The sequence below is a fragment of the Hemitrygon akajei genome, chromosome 25 (assembly GCF_048418815.1).
Source record: "Hemitrygon akajei chromosome 25, sHemAka1.3, whole genome shotgun sequence".
Classification (NCBI taxonomy): Eukaryota; Metazoa; Chordata; class Chondrichthyes; order Myliobatiformes; family Dasyatidae; genus Hemitrygon; species Hemitrygon akajei.
The window spans coordinates 38,252,212-38,274,220 of record NC_133148.1 but is presented as its reverse complement, the minus strand read 5'-3'; the positions used below and the strand labels follow the sequence as shown (position 1 = coordinate 38,274,220).

General features: G+C 48.1%; 1 protein-coding gene across 4 annotated transcripts in view; it reads left to right on the top strand.

The window, feature by feature from the left end:
• npas1 (neuronal PAS domain protein 1) overlaps positions 1-22,009 on the top strand; it is a 625,083-nt gene that overhangs the window by 446,572 nt on the left and 156,502 nt on the right. For all 4 annotated transcript variants that reach the window (XM_073029337.1, XM_073029338.1, XM_073029340.1 and 1 more), the window contains exon 5: positions 8,147-8,236. In XM_073029337.1, the coding sequence (XP_072885438.1) occupies positions 8,147-8,236 (90 nt within the window). The remainder of the gene's footprint in view (positions 1-8,146; positions 8,237-22,009) is intronic.

Below are 22,009 nucleotides of genomic sequence, written 5' to 3'. Positions count from 1 at the left end.
AAAAATAAATGAACTGTGTTTAACCTACCTTCAGTAGCTGGAAGTATCTCAAGTTGATAGGGAGGGGGGGACCCACCATTGAATAGTGGGTATTAGCAGTTAAACTCACCGTGGCAGATAAACAGATCTAGCTATTGCTGAATAGGTGGCTCCAGTATAGCCTCATTTGATAAGAGTACTCATAGCTATCTATGTTGGGTAAAAGTTCAGAACTTTGAGAATAGCAAAGCCAATGCCATCACAGAAGAAGGAGGAATCTGATAGGAGAGGTGAGTTGACCGTGGGAGAAAGGGAAGGGGGGGCACCAAAGGAAGGTGATGGGCAGCTGAGGAGAAGAGGTAAGAAGGGAGCCAGAATGGGGGAAAAGGAAAAAAAGAGAAGGGGTACAGGGAGGTATTACTGGAAGTTACTCTCCTCTCCTGTCAGATTCCTTCTTCTCCAGCCCTTTATCTTTTCCACCCACCTGGCTTCACCCATCACCTTCTCACTAGCTTCCTTCCCCTCCCCCCATCTTTTTTATTCTGGTGTCTCCCCCCCTTCCTTTGCAGTCCTGACGAAGGGTCCTGGTCGTAAACATTGACTGTTTGATCTTCTCATGGAAGCTACCTGACCTGCTGAGTTCCTCCAGCATTTTGCGTGCATTGCTCTGGATTTCCAGCATCTGCAGAATCTCTCGTGTTCACGAAAGAAGTTGGAGAAATCGATGCGCATGCCATCGTGCTGTGGAGACAATCCAGATGAAATATGACGTGTTGCTCCTCCAACTTGAGAGTGGCCTCGTCATGGCAGTAGGGTTGCCCGGAGAGCTGCCTCCCTCTTGTCACCTGGAGCCCCATCCAGTCTACGCCACAGGGAGGGGCGGATCGTCACGCAAATCCCCATCTACCCGTGGGGCAAGGAGCGTCAATGGAGAGACAAGCAGAGCTAACCTTTCAACTCCATGACCCTACGAAGCTCTGGGGAGAATTACAAATAAGATTTAAGCAGCTTGAGGAGAAAAGGAGTAGAGGGCATAGACTAAAAGGGAGCTTATATACATTGCCACCAGAGGAGTCGTCGATCTGGATGTGCAATGGATTGACATGGCCGAGACCACAAGATACTGCAGAGCGTTATGTCCTCAGCTCAGCAGATCATGGAAACCAGCCGTCCCTCTGTCTATATTTCACCCTGCCTCAGTAAAGCATCGTCAAAGACCCCACCCACCACAGACGGCCTCTCTGGAATTGGGCAGAAGATACAAAAGCCTGAAAGCACGCAACACCAGGCTCAACGGCAGCTTCTATCTCCTGCAGTAACGAGACGATTGACAAGATGGACTCTTGACCTCTCAATCTTCCTGGTTGTTCGCCTGCACTGCACCTTCTCTGTAGCTGTTACACTTTATTCTGCACTGTTAGTGTTCTACCTCTTACTACCTGAATTCAACGTGTGATGATCTTATCTGTAGGAACAGTATGCAAGACAAGCTTTTCACTGTCTGTCAGTACGTGGTGGTCATCCATCATGTCCGACGATGACAGGAAACCTGGGCGGGAGAGTTTTTAAAGTAGAAATACCTTTGCACTGGGGCAGTTCCACTCTCTCGGCCTCAGAGGTCCAGGACCACTGGTACGAGCAGTTGTCACAAACTGGGGTCTTCTTTGCTTGCAGTGGATGACCGTGACATCTTCTAGGCCATGTCACATACCCTTCACAGTCCATGCAGTACTGCCTTCCTGGCCATTGGACCTCACAGTAGATATCGTTCACCCAGTCTGCCAGAGCTGACTTCTCATGCTGGAGACAGGCGTGTCCCTATCTCACCGGGGGTATGAGGCCGCTGGCTTGGCCTGCCTGTCGAAGCGCTGTACAGGGATGTGGCCGCTGTCGCATGTGAACGGCTGCTTGGAGCTGCAGGTGAGAGCTGAGAGTCCGGTGGGGGCCAAAGGCGAGTGAGCTGCCCCAGAATGGACATGACAAACCCCTTCCCCAGAGGTGTTACCCCTCCCTGGACACCCCACACACCCCAATCTCAGTAAGTGTGATGATAGCACATGGGTTCAAATTCCAAATGGTAGGTTTATTGATTTATTCACCAGACAGAGTGCAACAAAAGTAGGGAATCCACTTCAGATCTCTCACGTTAGGGCGGACACGGAGAGGCACTTCATTGCAACTCTGCCTCTCCACACCAGGGTCCCGGGTTTGACCCTGACCTTGGATGTTGTCTGGGTGGAGTTTGCACGTTCTCTCTGTGACCACGTGAGTTTCTGCGCTGCTCCATACCTCGGCTTGCTGCTGAGCTACGGGAATCTCTTTGTGGATTTGGGTTCAGAATGCTGTTTGCTTGTGGCTGTTGTTTACACGATGTGTTTTTTTTTTCTCCCTCTGCGCATTGGGTGTTCCACAGATTTTTATCATTATATGGGTTCCTTTGGGTTGCTGTGTTTCGTGTCTGCCCGTTAGGAGATGGAGCTCAGAATTGTACAATGCATGGACTTTGAACTATGAACTTTGAACATTTCCCTCCCAAGGGCATGCCGGCAGGTTAGTGGGCAGCTGCGAGGGTTGTGTCCTTGTTCTTGTTGAGTCCTGGGATCCCATGCAGTCTGGCGTTTGGTTCCTGGTAGGGTCCAGACAACCAAGACCTCGTTGCTGGAGCTGGCGGAAGGCGATGACACATCACAAGGGCAGTGAAGTCGGAGGAGGGCTGACTGAGGTGAGGGGTCCACAGTCGTCTTGCACTCCATGCCACTGGACCGTGACCCCGGTCTGTCAAGGACCCTGCGATGGCTGCCCACGTTAAACAGAGCCACGCACAGGCGTTCTCCGTTAAGGGAATCCATATAACGTCCCGGATTCAGTCATGAGGCTGTCAACAGGGCAGGTTGGCGAGGTCTGGATCCCAGATCAGCCTCTACAACCTTACCAATAAACAATCCCTCAGGAAGGAGTCAAACTCAACTCGAGTGATCGCACTCAAGAGAGAATGGAACACTTCCACTCCCCCCACCCACCTACCTGGCCTCGCCTATTTCCTGCCAGTTTGTGCTCCTCTCACTCCCTCTACCCTTTTAATTCTGGCTTCTGCCCTCTTCTTTTGCCAGTCCCGAAACGCTGACTGTTCATTTCCCTCCGTGGATGCTGCCTGACCTGCTAAGTGCCTCCAACATGTTGTGTGTGTGTGTGTTGCATGGGATTAATTGGGAGATTAAAGGGGCTGGCATGGATCAGATGGGCTGAATGGGATTCTGAATTGGTTTACTATTGTCACAAGTACCGAGATGTGGTGAAAGAATGTCAGGATCGGAAACAGGTGTAATATCATGGGCATGTGTGGTGAGATTTGTTTATTCTGTGGCAGCAATACAATGTAACACATAATAGAGAAAAAAACTGTGAAATACAGTATGTAATAGTTAAATTAAATAAGTAATGTAAAATAGAAATAAAAAAGTAGTGAGGTAGTGTTCATGGGTTCAATGTCCATTCAGAAATCTGATGGCAGAGGGGAAGAAGTTGTCCCTGAATCGTTGAGTGTGTGTCTTCAGGCTTCTGTACCTCCTCCCTGATGGTAGCAATGAGAAGAGGGCATGTGCTGGGTGATGGGGGTCCTTAACGACGGACGCTGCCTTTTTGAGGCATCGCTCCTTGAAGATGTCCTGGACGCTATGGAGACTAGTGATGGAGCTGACTGGGTTTATAACTTCCTGCAGCACACTTCGATCCTGTGCAGTTCCCCCACCCCTCCCCACATACCAGATGGTGATGCAGCCAGTTAGAATGCTCCCCACGGTACCTCTGTAGAAATTTTCGAGTGTTTTTGGACCCCTACCAAATCTTCTCAAATTTGCAATAAAATATAGCCGCTGCCGCGCTTTCTTTGAGCTGCAAAATAAATAATTTTTACAAGTTCCAGAGAGGATGCTTCTGTGTTGCAATAATTCAGAGATCAAAGTTTAACTTCCGATTTCCTGGAAACATCGACAGATACAGTGAAATATGTCGTTTGCATCATCTCAAATCGGAGAGGGTTGTGCTGGGTAGCCTGCCAGTATCATCATACTTCTGACACCAGCACAGCATACACAACTCAGTAACCTTAATCACACAGTACGGTGCAAAAGTCTTAGGCACATATACTGTATATAGCCAGGGTGCCCAAGACTTCTGCACAGTCCTGTAGTAATTTTATATATTGCACTGTACTGCTGCCACAAAAAAAACCAAATTTCATGACATGTGTGAGTGATGACAGACCTGATTCTGATCTGGGTCTCTGTTGTGGACTGAGAGTGGGAAGGGGACAGGGAGAGGGGAATCATGGTTGGGAAAAGGGGAAGGGAGAGGGGAGGGAGCGGGAAGCACCAGAGAGACATTCTGTAATGATCAATAAACCAATTGTTTGGAATCAAATGACCTTGCCTGGCGTCTCAGGGCTGGGTGTGTCTGCACCTGTGTCACCTCCTCCCTCCTCTGTCACTCCGTGTTCACCACCTGTCCCACACCCCTCCCAGGGTGCTCCATCCTGACCATTCCCAATATCCTTTGCTCCGCCAGATTTACAAACTCGCTCTCCAAGTGTGACCTTGTGCAAAGTTTTTAGGCACCCTGGCCTAGACTTCTGCACAGTATCGTACTTCTTCAGAACATGGGAGGAAATCAGGGCAACCCGAGGAAACCGACAAAGGGAAACGCTACAGGCAGCAGCAGGAATTGAACCCTGGTCTGGCACAGCTGCTGGCTCTAAAGCGATCGTGCTAACCACGGCACTACCTGCACGGGTTTCCCTGAAAGCCCCGTTGTTTATAACCTCTGTCATAATTAAACGAAGCTCGCCGAACCATTCAGTGGACAGCTCAGATTGAACCAGTCTGTAATCTGGAGTCACACTGAGTCCACAACAGGAATGCTGCTCTCCGGATAATCAAGATGAGGTTGTTCAGTGATGCTGTCGTTATAGTAACCATGGATTCCAGTTAATTGGGCCGTCGGACAATCTGGGCCGCCACTCATTTAGGACAACTCTTAGCCGGCGTTCCCTTGGTTTATTTGAGGACACTGTGCCACTTACCTGGGGCAGGAAACTATTGCTGAGTGGTTTCTAACCAGCGTCAGTTGCGCACGCTTGCATAACCATTACACCCTGCAGTATGCTTCGAGCAAAGAGTTTTAAAATAGCACAAAAATACAACTGCAGATGCTGTGGGTCAAAGAATACGTACACGACGCTGGAAGAACTCAGCAGGTCAGGCAGCATCCGTGAGAAAATGAAGGGTGACCTGAAGAAATCTGATGAAGGGTCTCGGCCCGAAACGTTGGCTACTCTTTTCTCACGGATGCTGCCTGACCTGCTGAGTTCTTCCAGCGTTGTGTACGTAGTTTTTAAATAGCATCACTTGTGTGTGTTGGTGTTCCAGAGCACCGATTGTTGTCAGTAACGTGACAATGCGACAATGAACTTCAGTGCTGCAACTGGTGACATAAATGTGCTTTGATAATAAATTTACTTTGAACCTTTGACAATTAGTGAGAAACAAGCAATAAGACAACTCGGATCCGTTTTGCTCACTGTGGTTTTAAGCATTGGGGCTTGGAGATGCCGGACACGGCTGGGAGTGAAAATGAAACCATTTCACTACTTCAGCAAGTTAGGGACTACAACGTTTGATAACGTTGATAACGGGAACGTAAGATCCCGTGGTACCGTCCCCAAGGAGAGCAGTGTTTCTTCATGCCACACACATGAAATGCTGGAGGAACTCAGCAGGCCAGGCAGCATCTATGGGAAAAAAGTACAGTCAACGTTTTGGGCCAAAACCTTGGGCAGGACTGGGGACAAGAAGCTGAGGAGTAGATTTGAAAGGTGGGGGGGAGAAGAGAGAAAAACACCAGGCAATAGGTGAAACACCCCCCTCCAAGTCCCTCCAGCATTTTGTGTGTGTTGCTTGGATTTCCAGCATCTGCAGATTTTCTCTTGTTTGTGTTTCTTCATGTTGACTTAGAATACAGAACGTAGGAACAGGCCCACATATATATCACTAGGGTGCCTAAGACTTTTGCACAGCACTGTGGTAATTTTATGTATTGCACTGTACTGCTGACACAAAAAAAAACAAATTTCATGACAGATGTGAGTGATGATAAACCTGATTCTGATCTGGGTCTCTATTGTGGACTGAGAGTGGGAAGGGGGCAGGGAGAGGGGAATCATGGTTGGGAAAAGGGGAAGGGAGAGGAGAGGGAGCGGGAAGCACCAGAGAGACATTCTGTAATGATCAATAAACTAGTTGTTTGGAATCAAATTACCTTGCCTGGCGTCACAAGGCTGGGTGTGTCTGCACCCGCACCCCCCCCCCCCCACCCCTGACACTCCTTCTCTGCCACCTGTCCCACACCCCTCCCTCGGTGCTCCACCCTCACCATTCCCAACATCCTTTGCTCCCGCCAGATTTACAAACTCACTCTCCGCTCCGCACTGATAAGTACAGTACTGTGCAACTGTGAAACAGCCTAGCTATATATATATATATATATATATATATATATATATATGTGCCCAAGACTTTTACACAGTACTCTGTGTGTGTGTGTGTGTGTGTGTGTGTGTGTGTGTGTGTGTGTGTATGTATATATATAAATATATGAAACAAATCAAATAAGATGTACAAAAGAGAGCAAAAATAGTCAGAAATCTGATAATGGAGGGGAAGAAGCTATTCCTAAAACATTGTGAATGTGTGTGTTCATCCTTCAGAATTCGATCCAGACCTCTGATTGCCCCTTGGGCTTCAATCTGGACTTCCAATTGAATGATTTATTACATGAGTGTCATCCTGGGAGCATTTTACGGAGCTCTGTAGACACTTGAGCTTGCAAACCAGGCAGGAATGACCGAGGGCCGTTCTTCTGGAGTTTCCCACCTCGACGAGCTGTTAAATGAAGAGACACGAGAAGTTCTGCAGACGCTGTAAATCCGGAGCAGCACACACAAATTGCTGGAGGGACTCGACAGGTCAGGCAGCGTCTGTGGAGAGAAATTGACAGTCATCGTATTGGTTAATGACCCTTTGTATGCGCTCTTGACTCAAGTCAATGGCTGTCCATTCTTCTCAACAGAGGCTGCCGGACCTTCTGAGTTCATCAGTGCTATGTGTGTTTATTTAGAGATACAGCATGAAAAAGAGCTTTCTGGCCCATTAAACCCCTCCTTCCCCCACCCCCCCACACACTACCCAATTAACCTCCTCACATGTACGTCTTTGGAATGTGAAAGGAAACTGGAGCACCATGCAGTCACTGGGAGGAGGTACAGGCCTCAAGCCGCGGGCCTGCATGCTGCTGCTGTCCAGGAGAGAGACGCTGGAGGGCGGTGTAGCGTGGCGCCCATGCTTGGCTGGCCATTGGCCTCTCCCGTCAGTGCTGCCCTCCAGTGTATGATCGGTGGAACAACAGGCTTGATTGTAATGGCTGCGCACCACCATTGTAATCCGTACAATCAACTTGTGGGACATGTCGCTCAGGGTCTTGCATCATATATGCAGCTTTTTTTTGCGTGACTGCGTTTTCTTGCTCGCTGTTTTGAACGTGCTGTGTACGTTTTGTACCTTGGCCCCGGAGGAACACTGTTTTATTCGGCTGTTGTATCCATAGATGGTTGAATGATGATTAAACTTGGGGAAGGCTTTGGGAGTAAACCCAGAGGGAAAAAAAATCTGGAATTGGAGTCCCTAAGGCAGTCCTGTCTTGAGTTCAACGCTGACTGGCGACTCCTGCGACGCTGCTGGTGTCGAACTGTATCGGTCCCTGGGTTCACCAGCTGTGTGGAGAGGGGGAGCTCGCTACGTGGGCAACTACTTTCTCTGCAGATCGTAGTGCCCTGGCTTTGCGTATCTAGACAGCCAGGACGAAACATCCATGGTCGACCCTGACTGAACGGAGGCCTCACTCACAAATGTGGTGGGTGAGTCCTCACCCACGTGAACACCGGTGGATTATAAAATCCTTTTCAAGTATAAAATTGTAATCATTTTTAATGACAAAGGGTCTCGGCCTGAAACATTGACCGTTTCATTCGATCGATGCTGCCTGACTTGCTAAGTTCCTCCAGCATTTTGTGTGTGTTACTAATCAATTTTTCTTTTCTTTTCCTCTTCTTCTGCAGTCCCTGGATGGTTTTATTTTTGCACTAAACCAAGAAGGAAAATTTTTATACATCTCTGAAACCGTCTCCATCTACCTGGGACTGTCACAGGTAAGCCAGAGCTTACCTGATCCTACATTACTGCTCGGCTCTTCTGGTCTCATGGGGGGGGGTAGATTGGGTGTTGGTCTAATGAAAAGAGTTTGTTTAGCCTGTTGGTCATATGCACAACATACAGTATATATTACACGTAGTGTGTACCATGCTGATGATACAACATAGCACTTACAGTCCTCTACACATGCCTCACATTCATCTGCTGTGTGCCGTGTCATCATTATCTGCTGTGTTGTATGACACCACCGTTACGTGCTGTGTCGTATGACATCATCATTATGTGCCGCATTGCATAACATCATAATTATATGCTATGTCATATGACATCACCATTACGTGCTGCATCATATGACATCATCATTATGTCACATGTCATATAATGTGGGCGATCATGGTCTTTCCAAGACCACGATTGTTCTTGGCAAATTATTCTGCAGAAGTGGTTTGCCATTGCCTTCTTCTGGTCAGTGTCATTACAAGGCGATTGACCCCGGCCATTGTCAGTACTCTTTAGAGATTGTCTGCCTGGCGTCAGTGGTCACACAACCAGGACTTGTGATCTGCACCGGCTGTTCGTACAACCATCCACCACCTGCTCTCATGGCTTCACATGACCCTGATCAGGGGGGGCTAAGCAGGTGCTACACCTTGCCCAAGGGTGACCTGCAGGCTAACGGAGGGAAGGAGTGCCTTACACCTCCTTTAGTAGAGACGTATCTCCACTCTACCACTTATACAACCGTGTCTTCTGTGTTAAGATGGCACTGGCTAGAGACAGAGACGACTTACCAATAGCAAACAGGACTACTACCTACTCACACTTTTTTCTGGAAAACTATTACTAGAATCAATAGCCTGTTACTTCCCTTTCAGAGCTGAGTTTTGTATGACCTGACATTTTTCCGGTATGAACTGAAGTCTCAAAGGTGCAGGACAGGTGCGGTGTACGGACCGACTCAAGGTGGCGAGGCCTGGGCCTGAGAGCGAGGAATGAGCCAATGATGGAGAGGATCTGGAGCCACTTCCAAACAGCTGAACGGAGGCAAGGCAAGGTTGAGTCAACAGCCTGTGCTCGAGAGCATGGAACAAGATGGTGTTTGACCAATTGAAGAGCCAGGATAAATTGGGAAGGTCAGATACAGGCCAAATCGAGGTGGCGGGTCCCAGTTCTGAGAGTGAGCTGATGTTTGAATGATTTAAGTGCTGGGCCAGATCGAAAAGGTCAGAGAGTCAGGGCTAGAGACACAGTTCACTGCTCAGTGAGATTTAGTTGTCTCTGTGCTGAACTGAGGCTGTGGACTGCAACTATCGGCTGTGACCGGCTTCGTGGCTGTGGACTCACTTTGGTCGTGAACTTCAGTTCTGAATGTTATTTGCTTACTTTTACTGTTTACACAATTAATTCTTTTTTTTGCTCATTGGGTGTTTAACAGTCTCTTTTTAATCGGGTTCCTGGGTTTCTTTGTTTTGTGGCTGCCAGTAAGGAAACAAACCTCAAGGTTGTACATAATTAATGATGAATTTACTTTGAATTTTAATAACCATCCACGAACACACATGCACACTACCATATACACACTGGTACATGCACAAATCCACATGTACTGTAACACACATTTGCACCAACACACAGGCATACAGTCACTCATTATGACACACTCATTCAGATACACATCTACCCTTACAATTACCCCTCTCACACTTACCCAAGAGCAAGTGTGTATGTGCCCGTGTCACTGGTGCAGACGGGTACTTGGGTGTATGACAACAAACTTGCCTTTGGCGCAAACACACGCACAGACCAGCACAGTCCCATACTCACTGCACACACACGACTTGGACATTTCTTCACACGTGCAGGAGTACACACACATACAGACACATGCACATACAGCTGACACAAACTAACACACACATGTGCACACAGCCACAGACAGACATAGACATGCATATGGACAAAAAGACACAGATTCAAAACAGATACACATCCAGAGTTGCATATGCACACACACACACACACACAGAGAAACACACAGAGACATGCGCACATACACATTTATACATGCACACTGACATAGCCACACACATACCCAGATACACACACACACACACACACATATATACAGAGACACACAGACATAGGCACATACACATAGACAGACATAGACACATAGACACTCAGAGAGACACACACACACACACACACACTCTCACGCACACACACATATATACACACTCAGACACACTCTCACACACATACACACACTCACACACACACTGACACTCTCGCTCTCACACACACACACTCACAGACACACTCTCACACACACACAGACACTCTCTCACATACACACACACTCACAGACACTCACACACACACTCACAGACACTCTCTCTCACACACACACTCACAGACACTCTCACACACACACACTGACACTCTCTCTCTCTCACACACACACACAGACACACACACACTCACAGACACTCTCTCACATACACACACACTCACAGACACTCACACACACACACACTCACAGACACTCTCTCTCACACACACACTCACAGACACTCTCACACACACACACTGACACTCTCTCTCTCTCTCACACACACACACACAGACACACACACACTCACAGACACTCTCTCACATACACACACACTCACAGACACTCACACACACACACTCTGACACTCTCTCACACACACACGCACAAACACTCTCTCTCTCTCACACACACACACACACACTCACAGACACTCTCACACACACACACACACACACACACACACACACACACACACACACACACACACACACACACACACACACACACACACACACACACACCTTTTCACCGGCTGCTCGTCAATCTGAGGAAGATGGGTGTAACACAATAGTTTTCACCATATACCACTGCTCTAATGTGTTAATTGTGTGACACTTGTCTCTGTGTGACTGTCTGTTCCTTTTCTATTTTTAATTGCTCCACCTGGGCTGCAAATCCATTATGTGCTGTGCATCAGTATTGAATCACAATTACTGCGGTATGAATAATTAATACCCGTAATTATCTGCTGTACAGGAGAGCTGCTTAACACATGTTAAACATAATTGATGAGTGTATGAAAAGCCTAAACTGATTTCAATGCATGAACCAACCCAAGAATCCTGGGCACAGGGCAATGAAAAATGAGGACTCGCATTTATATAGCTCCACTCCCCTCTCTCTCCCTTAATAAATCCTCTTTCATGCTGAGGCAAGTGTTGCTGTAATAGAGTACAAAATTCCTCCAGCATTTTGTGTGTCTTGCTTTGGATTTCCAGCATCTGCAAAATCTCTTGTCTTCAAAAATCCCCCCTCACCTGGTTTCACCTTTCACCTGCCAGCTTGAACTCCTTCCTCCACACCCCTCCACCTTCCTATCCTGGCTTCCTCCTCCTTCTTCTGGTGGGAGTCCCAGGGGGCACGGACTCAGAATAGAGGGATGTCTATTTAGGATGGAGAGGATGAGGAATTCCTTTAGCCAGAGAGTGGTGAATCTGTGGAATTCGTTGCTTCAGGCAGTGGGGTGGAAGGACATTGGGTGTATTGAAGAGGAGGTTGATTAGTCATGGTGCAAAAGGTTACTGGGAAGAGGCAGGAGAATGGAGTTGAGAGGAAATGGACTGGCCATGACGAAATGGCAGAGCAGAGTCGATGAGCCAAGTGGCCCAATCCTGCTCCTGCATCTTATGGCCCTTCCAGTCCTGACGACGGGTCTCAGCTTGAAACGTTGACTGTTTGTTCCTCTCCATAGAGGCTGCCTGACCTGCTGAGTCCCTTCAGCATTGTGTGTGTGTGTGTGTGTGTGTGTGTGTGTTGCTCTGGATTTCCAGCATTTGCAGAATCTCTTGTGTTTTTTATCCTGAAGTCTCCACTAGTCAGGAATGTCTCCAGCCTGTGAATCTGTGGAATTCATTCCCACAGACTGCTCGCCGTGGAAGCCGAGTCACTGGGTATATTCAAAGCAGAGTTTGATAGTTTTTTGATTAGTAAGGGCGTCGGAGGTTGTGAGGTGAAGACAGGAGGATGGGGTTGAGAAGGATTATAAATCAGCCATACTGTGCATGTGGTGGATACGACTTGATGGGTCGAATGGTGGGCCAGGCAACTTCTGAACTCAGTGAGCCAGGGACCTTCTCAACTCAACGGGCCAGGGACCTTCTCAACTCAACGTTTCAGGGACCGTCTCAACTCAGCGGTTCAGGGACCTTCTCAACTCAACGGTTCAGGGACCTTCTCAACTCAACGGTTCAGGGACTGTCTCAACTCAGCGGTTCAGGGACTGTCTCAACTCAGCGGTTCAGGGACCTTCTCAACTCAGCGGTTCAGGGACCTTCTCAACTCAACGGTGCAGGGACCATCTCAACTCAACGGTGCAGGGACCATCTCAACTCAACAGTTCAGGGACCTTCTCAACTCAGCGGTTCGGGGACCTTCTCAACTCAACGGTGCAGGGACCATCTCAACTCAACGGTTCAGGGACCATCTCAACTCAACGATTCGGGGACCTTCTCAACTCAACGATTCGGGGACCGTCTCAACTCAGCGGTTCAGGGACCGTCTCAACTCAACGGTTCAGGGACCTTCTCAACTCAACGGGCCAGGGACCTTCTCAACTCAACGGTGCAGGAACCATCTCAACTCAACGGTTCAGGGACCTTCTCAACTCAACGGTTCAGGGACCTTCTCAACTCAACGATTCAGGGACCTTCTCAACTCAACGATTCGGGGACCGTCTCAACTCAGCGGTTCAGGGACCGTCTCAACTCAACGGTTCAGGGACCTTCTCAACTCAACGGGCCAGGGACCTTCTCAACTCAACGGTGCAGGGACCATCTCAACTCAACGGTTCAGGGACCTTCTCAACTCAACGGTTCAGGGGCCTTCTCAACTCAATGGGCCAGGGACCATCTCAACTCAACGTTTCAGGGACCATCTCAACTCAACGGTGCAGGGACCATCTCAACTCAACGTTTCAGGGACCGTCTCAACTCAACGGTTCAGGGACCGTCTCAACTCAACGGGCCAGGGACCGTCTCAACTCAACGGGCCAGGGACCGTCTCAACTCAACGGTTCAGGGACCATCTCAACTCAACGATTCAGGGACCTTCTCAACTCAACGATTCGGGGACCTTCTCAACTCAACGATTCAGGGACCTTCTCAACTCAACGATTCGGGGACCGTCTCAACTCAACGGTTCAGGGACCGTCTCAACTCAACAGTTCAGGGACTGTCTCAACTCAGCGGGCCGGGCAGCTTCTGTGCAGAGAGATGGGCAGTCGGTGTTCGTGATCGAGACCTTTCATCTGGTATACAGTGGTACGGCTCTGGAGCGGTGGGAGTTCAATTCCTGTGCCTGTACACTCTCTCCGTGACCGTGTGGGTTTCCTCCCACACTCCAAGACGTACCAGTTGGGGTTAGTATGTTGTGGGGCGTAGTATGTTGGCGCCGGAAGTATGGTGGCACTTGTGGGCTGCTCCCGGCTCAATCCTCGGACTGTGTCGGTCATTGACACAAAAGACGTGTTTCACTGATTGTTTCGATGTTTCAATGTATGTATGATAAGTAACATTGAAACACAGAAATCTACAGCACATTACAGGCCCTTCGGCCCACAATGTTGTGCCAACCATGTAACCTACTCTAGAAACTGCCTAGATTTTCCTCCACCTCTATTTTTCTAAGCTCCATGTACCTATCAAAGAGTCTCTTAAAAGGACCTTATGGTATCCACCTCCACCACCATCTCTGGTAGTCTGGTATCCACCACTCTCTGTGTGAAATACTTAACTCTGACATCCCCCTTGTACCTACTTCCAAGCACCTTAAAACTGTGCCATCTCCTGTTAGCCATTTCAGCCCTGGGAAAAAGCCTCTGGCTATCCACACAATCAATGCCTCTCATCATCTTGTACACCTCTATCAGGTCACCTCTCATCCTCCGTCACTCCAAGAAGAAAAGGCTGAGTTCACTCAAGCTATTCTCATAAGGTACGCCCTCCAATCCTTGTGAATCTCCCCTGCACTCTCTCTGTAGTATCCACATCCCTCCTGTAGCGAGGTGACCAGAACTGAACAGAGTACTCCAAGTGGGGTCAAACTAAAGTCTTATACAGCTGTAACATTACCTCTCAGCTCGTGAACTCAATCCCACGGTTGATGAATGCCAACACACCTTACGCCTTCTTAACAACACAGTCAACCTGAGCAGCAGCTTTGAGTGTCCTATGGACACAGACCCCAAGACCTTCCAATCCTCCTCTCTGCCAAAAGTCTTACCTTTAATAAAGCTGATTTTCCTACATTATACTCACCACAATTCCAGCATCTTGTCCCGGATTCTACCATTCACTTACGCATCCGCGACAAATTATGGCGGCCAATTAGCGGCACGTTTTTGGGGATGCAGGAGGAGATGTCGTGGAATTCGCTGTCCTGCGGCAGCAGTACCTAGATAAATTGCCGTAAGTTACAGAGTCTTGCAAGAAAGTGGTGGAGTGGGGTCGTTCAGGTATCTGACAGAGGATAGGAGGAGGTTGGACGCCGTGGGGGTAGCGTAGCAGTTAGCGCAAATCTATTACAGTTCGGGACACTCTGGAGTCCGGAGCTGTCTGTTAGGACTCTGTACGATCTCCCCTGGGTTTCCTCCGGGTGCTCCGGTTTCCTCCCACTGTCCAAAGACGTGCCAGTTAGCTGGTTAATTGGTCATTGTAAATGATCCTGTGGTTAAGCTAGCATTAAAAAGGGAGGGGGGGGAGGGATTGCTCTGCTGTGCAGCTCATTGGACCAGAAGATCCTATTCTGCGCTGTGTCTCTAAATAAAATAAATATATAGATGTTTGAGTGTGACTCTCGAGGCTTCTGTCCCTCCTCCCTGATCGGGGTAAAGTGAAGATGGCATGTCAGGGATGGGGAGGGTCTTTAATGATGGACGCAGCCTTCTGGAGGCACCACCTCTTTGAGATGTTCTCGGCGGTGGGGGCGGGTTGCACCCATGCTGGAGCTGGCCGAGTCCACAACCTTTTGACCCTGTGTGTTGGCTCCTCCATACCGGACAGTGACACAGCCAGTCAGAACGCCCACCGTCACCCATTTGCAGAAGAGCCTTTGGTCGTTGGGATGGTGTGCAGGGGCTGGTTTCAAATTAAAAGGGTGAACGTGCTTGGAGGCGGCAAGGGAGGGGATAGAGTCAAGGGGCTGAGGATGTAGATGAAAGAGGCAGAGTTTTAAATTAGATAGGAACAGGTTGAAGGGTGGTGTGTGGAAATCGAAAGCATCGAAAAGCTCAACATCGTGAGCTGAAGAGCCTGCGCCGTGCTGTACTGTTCTGTGTTCTGAACCTCCTCAAACTCTTCACGAATTAGAGCCAATTCCACAACCATGTATCCGGCACGAAGTAAGGCAGAAAAACTTGTAAACTCCATCAGTCAGCTCCGTCATGGCCACGGGCCTCCCCAGTATCCAGGACTTCTTCAGGGACTGGTGCCTAAGAAAGGCAGCATCCATCATTAAGGACCCCCATCCCCCAAGGACATGCCCTCTTCTTATTGCTACCATCAGGGAGGAGGTACAGAATCCTGAAGACACACACTCAACAATTCAGACACAGCTTCTTCCCCTCTGCCATCCGATTTCTGAATGGACATTGAACCAATGAACACTACCTCACTACTTTTTTATTTCCGTTTTTGCACTACTTATTTAATATTCTTACTGTAATTCAGATTTTTTTTCTCCATTGTTATGTTTTGCAATGTACTACTGCCACAAAGACAGCAAATTTCATGACATGCTGGTAATATGAAACCTGATTCTGGTCTGTTGGACCATCACTCCGATGGAACGTCATCCCCGAGTCCCGTCAGGTCTGGACGCCAGAGTTCTGTCACGAAAGAGTCGCGAGCCCGTCCCCCCTGCGCTGGTCAATACCCTTAGCAACGGATCGTTATCCTCCTTGCTGTTTGCGAGGATGATTACAGGCTGCTGCTGTTGCTGGCAAAACAACTGCGACTGCAGCTCAGAACCCATTTGATGCAAGTCTCCTCGGGAAGCCCTGAGAGTGCCATGACTCAATATAAATGCTGATCATTCTCTCTCGCAGCGTGACTGAGCAGGGGGGTGGGATTGGAGTCGAGATGGTGCAAAATAGCCAGGTTTGCTCGTGGATACGCACCGTGCCCCGCTCCCACATTGCACGCTCACAATGTGGTGGGTGTCTGGAATGAACCCCCCCCCCCCGATACATCAGAATCAGAATCAGCGTTAAGATCCATGGGAAAGAGAAAACAGTTGATGTTTCACCAGACCTGATGAAGGGTCTCAGCCCGAAACGTAAACAGTTTACTCTTTTCCATAGATGCTGCCTGGCATATACATATATTCTTCTTCTTCTTCTTCTTCTTCAATGATGACTGAGGCCTGGGCAGGGTTGTATGGGAGACCGGCAGTTGCCCAAGCTGCAGGCCTTCCCCTCTCCACGCCACCGATGTTGTCCAAGGGACGGGCACTAGGACCCAAGCAGCTTGGCACCGGTGACGTCGCAGATCAATGTGTTGTTAAGTGCCTTGCTCAAGGACACAACACGCTGCCTCAGCTGAGGCTCAAACTAGCGACCTTCAGATAACTAGATGAACGCCTTAACCACTTGGCCATGCAGCGCGCGTGCACACACACACACACAGTTAAATTAAAGTAATGCAAAAATAGAAATAAAAAAAAGTACTGGGGTGGTGTTCATGGGTTCAATGTCCATTCAGAAATGGGATGTCAGAGGGGAAGAAGCTGTTCCTGAATCGTTGAGTGGGTGTCTTTAGGCTCCTGTGCCTCCTCCCTGATGGTGGCAACGAGAAGAGGGCGTGTCCTGGGTGACGGGGGTCCTGGTGGGTGTCGCCTGTTTAAAGCATCACTCCTTGAAGATGGCCTGGATACCTTTGGAAGCCAGTTCCTGGGATGAAGCTGACTGAGTTTACGGAAGATTTTTAAGAGACATTCAGATAGGCACATGTATGGACATGGACATTGTGTAGACAGAAGGGATTAGTTTAGCTGGCCATTTGATTACTAATTTAGTAGCGGGCACCACGCTAGCATAGTGGTTAGTGCAATGCTATTGCAGTTTGGGGTGTCGGAGTTCAGAGTTCAATTCCAGCGTCCTCCGTAAGGAGTCTGTGTACATCCTCCGTAGGAATGCGAGGGTTTCCACCGGGTGCTCTGATTTCCTCCCACAGTTTGAAGACGTACCAGTTAAGTTAATTGGTCATTGTAAGTTGTCCCGTGATTAGGTTAGGGTCAAACCGGGAGTTGTCGACGGTCGTTGTAGTACTGTGGCTCAGAAGGCCAGTAGGGCTACTCCACACAGTATCACTAAATAAATTAATAATTTGATTGTTTCAGAACAACATTGTGGGCTGAATGGCCTGTTCCTTTGCTGCAGAATAGAATAGAATAGAAATTTGTTACCATTGCTCAAGACAATGAGATTGCAGTCCTACTCCAGTCTGTGCAAAACAGATATTTACAATGCATGTGGTACGGCTTAATTTTTAAAAAAATCCCATATTTACATGCAACAAGTGACGTTGATAGTCCACAGCACTCAAAGGCCATCAGCAAGCTGGGCTGTGGCATTATTCAGCTGCACAACAGCCCTGGGGAGGAAGCTGTTTGTCAGTCTTACAGTCTTGGCTAAGATGTTTCTCTATCTCCTACCAGATGGCAGGAGATTGAACAGACAATCACCAAGATGGGGTGGGTCTTTAGTGATGTTATGAACGTGCCGTAGACATCGAGAGTCGTAGATTGTGTCCAGGTCCAGTAGTTCAGTCCCAATGATGTGCTGGGCCGTCCTAATCACCCGTTGGAGGTGCTTTGTCTTGCCGCAGCTGACTGAATTCCGTATGACTGAATGCACATCGATAAAAGTTGGGCAGCAATTTTTGGGGCAGATTAGCTCTCCGTAAGCACCTCAGGTAGTGTAGTCTTTGTTGTTGCTCCCGACTGTCAAAAGCTTCTGTTGACGGGCCAGGAGAGCTTCTCGGTGATGTTCATCCCCAAAAACTTGGAACTGGAAACCCATTCCACTACCTCACCATTTATGAATAAAACTGTTCTATCTTCACTGTTCTGTGTTCGTGACACATTCATACATCCAACCACTGCACATCTGGCTACTCCACACCTGGCTAGAACACACCTGACCATTACACACTTGACCACTACACACCTGACCACTACACACCTGACCACTACACACCTGACCGCTACACACCTGACCATTACACACTTGACCACTACACACCTGACCATTACACATCTGACCGCTACACACCTGACCACTACACACCTGGCTAGGACACACCTGACCATTACACACCTGACCACTACACACCTGGCTAGAGCACATCTGACCATTGCACACCTGACCACTACACACCTGGCTAGAACACACCTGACCACTACATACCTAGCTAGAACACACCTGACCACTACACACCTGACCATTACACACCTGGCTAGAACACACCTGACCACTACACACCTAGCTAGAACACACCTGACCACTACACACCTGACCATTACACACCTGACCACTACACACCTGACCACTACACATCTGACCGCTACACACCTGACCACTACACACCTGGCTAGAGCACATCTGACCATTGCACACCTGACCACTACACACCTGGCTAGAACACACCTGACCACTACATACCTAGCTAGAACACACCTGACCACTACACACCTGACCATTACACACCTGGCTAGAACACACCTGACCACTACACACCTAGCTAGAACACACCTGACCACTACACACCTGACCATTACACACCTGACCACTACACACCTGACCACTACACATCTGACCGCTACACACCTGACCACTACACACCTGGCTAGAGCACATCTGACCATTGCACACCTGACCACTACACACCTGGCTAGAACACACCTGAACACTACATACCTAGCTAGAACACATCTGACCACTGCACACCTGACCATTACACACCTGGCTAGAACACACCTGACCACTACACACCTGGCTAGAACACACCTGACCATTACACACCTGACCACTACACACCTGGCTAGAACACACCTGACCACTACACACCTGGCTAGAACACACCTGACCATTACACACCTGACCACTACACACCTGGCTAGAACACACCTGACCACTACACGCCTGACCACTACACACCTGACCACTACACACCTGGCTAGAACACACCTGACCACTACATACCTAGCTAGAACACACCTGACCACTACACACCTGGCTAGAGCACATCTGACCACTACACACCTGGCTAGAACACACTTGACCACTGCACACCTGACCATTACACACCTGACCACTACACACCTACCTAGAACACATCTGACCACTACACACCTGGCTAGAACACACCTGAGCACTACACACCTGACCACTACACGCCTGACCACTACACACCTGACCACTACACACCTGGCTATAACACACCTGACCATTACACACCTGACCACTACACACCTGGCTAGAGCACATCTGACCACTACACACCTGGCTAGAACACACTTGACCACTGCACACCTGACCATTACACACCTGACCACTACACACCTACCTAGAACACATCTGACCACTACACACCTGGCTAGAACACACCTGAGCACTACACACCTGACCACTACACGCCTGACCACTACACACCTGACCACTACACACCTGGCTATAACACACCTGACCATTACACACCTGACCACTACACACCTGGCTAGAACACACCTGACCACTACACACCTAGCTAGAACACATCTGACCACTGCACACCTAACCATTACGCACCTGACCACTACACACCTAGCTAGAACACATCTGACCACTGCACACCTGACCATTACACACCTGACCACTACACACCTAGCTAGAACACATCTGACCACTGCACACCTGACCATTACACACCTGACCACTACACACCTGGCTAGAACACACCTGACCACTACACACCTAGCTAGAACACACCTGACCATTACACACCTGACCACTACACACCTAGCAGCAGTACAGTGCAAAGACATAACATTTCCATAAAGACCTAACCTGATCCCAACACATCAATGCAGTTATAAAGAAGGCAAGACAGTGACTATACTTCATTGGGAGTTTGAAGAGATTTGGCAAGTCAACAAATACGCTCAAAAACTTCTATAGATGTACCGTGGAGAGCATTCTGACAGACTGCATCACTGTTTGGTATGGAGGGGCTTCTGCACAGGATGGGAAGAAGCTGCAGAGGGTTGTATATCTAGTCAGCTCCATCTTGGGTAGTGGCCTATGAAGTACCCAGGACATCTTCAGGGAGCAGTGTCTCAGAAAGGCAGCATCCATTATTAAGGACCTCCAGCACCCAGGGCATGCCCTTTTCTCATTGTTACCATCAGGTAGGAGGTACAGGAACCTGATGGCACAGAGCCAGCGATTCAGGAACAGCTTCTTCTCCCCTGCCATCTCATTCCTAAATGGACGTTGAACCCTTGAACACTACCTCACTTTTTAAATACCGTAGATTCCGGATTTTAAGCCGCTACTTTTTTCCCACATTTTGAACAGCTTTGAACTTTGCGGCCTATAATCCAGAGCGGCTAATACATGGTTTTTTTTCATGCCGCCTCGTAAACATTTTGCCTCATAACAGTAGACCAATAAAATTGATGAGTAGTTCACAGAGGTCCAATGAAATTGTACGATAAATCAAGCGCACTTTCACAATTAAATTATTGTAAATCAGTCATTTGTACTCACCCTCATCAACATGGAAAACACTCGAAGCATTGTGCTGCCTTATGGCAGTTACTTAGTTTATAATATTTTCGCTTAGTAATTCATTTTCTAGTTAAAGTTAGAAGAGTTTTAACTATATTTGTTTTCTGTACTACATCGCGGGATGCTATGACGTCACACCCGGTTTCGCGGTGTCTTGTGGGAAAATGCCGGTTTGCGATGAAACGGGACGGAGGGAGGGAGCGCATTACGCGAGCGGCTTTGGATCTGAGCGAACGCTGCTTTTAAGTTAAAGGTGATCAATAACTTTTCCTGGTAGGCTGCAATATATATATTTTTTACCAGTCGTTAGGAGATATTGGAATGTTGTTCAGTAAAGAAGTATACGCAACGTATATTTAAAAGTAACCGCGTTACGGGCCCGGTTCGAAAAAAAGCATTTGCAATATGTATTTGTTTTTGTTACCATATGGATTTAATTAAAAGTTAAAAAAATCCTCACGTGTAATATCTTTCTGTGTAAATATCTCATATTACAACGTGGGACACCTGCGGCCGAAAATCCGGTGCGGCCTAAAATCCGGTGCGGCCTAAAATCCGGTGCAGCCTTTACAATTAAAAAATTGATTTTATTTCTAAAATTAGAGCCAGCGGCTTTTAATCAGGTGCGCTCTGTAGTCCGGAATCTACGGTATATATTATTGCTGTTTTTTGCACAATTTTTGATCTATTCAATATATGTATACTGTAATCGATTTACTTATTTATTATTATTATTATTTTCTTCTATATTAGGTATTGCATTGACCTGTTGCTGCTAAATTAACAAATTTCACGACACATGCCGCTGACAATAAACCTGATTCTGATTCTGAAAATAAATAAAGAGTGTAGTACAAAAGAAATAATGAAGAACTGTTCACGGGCTGTTCA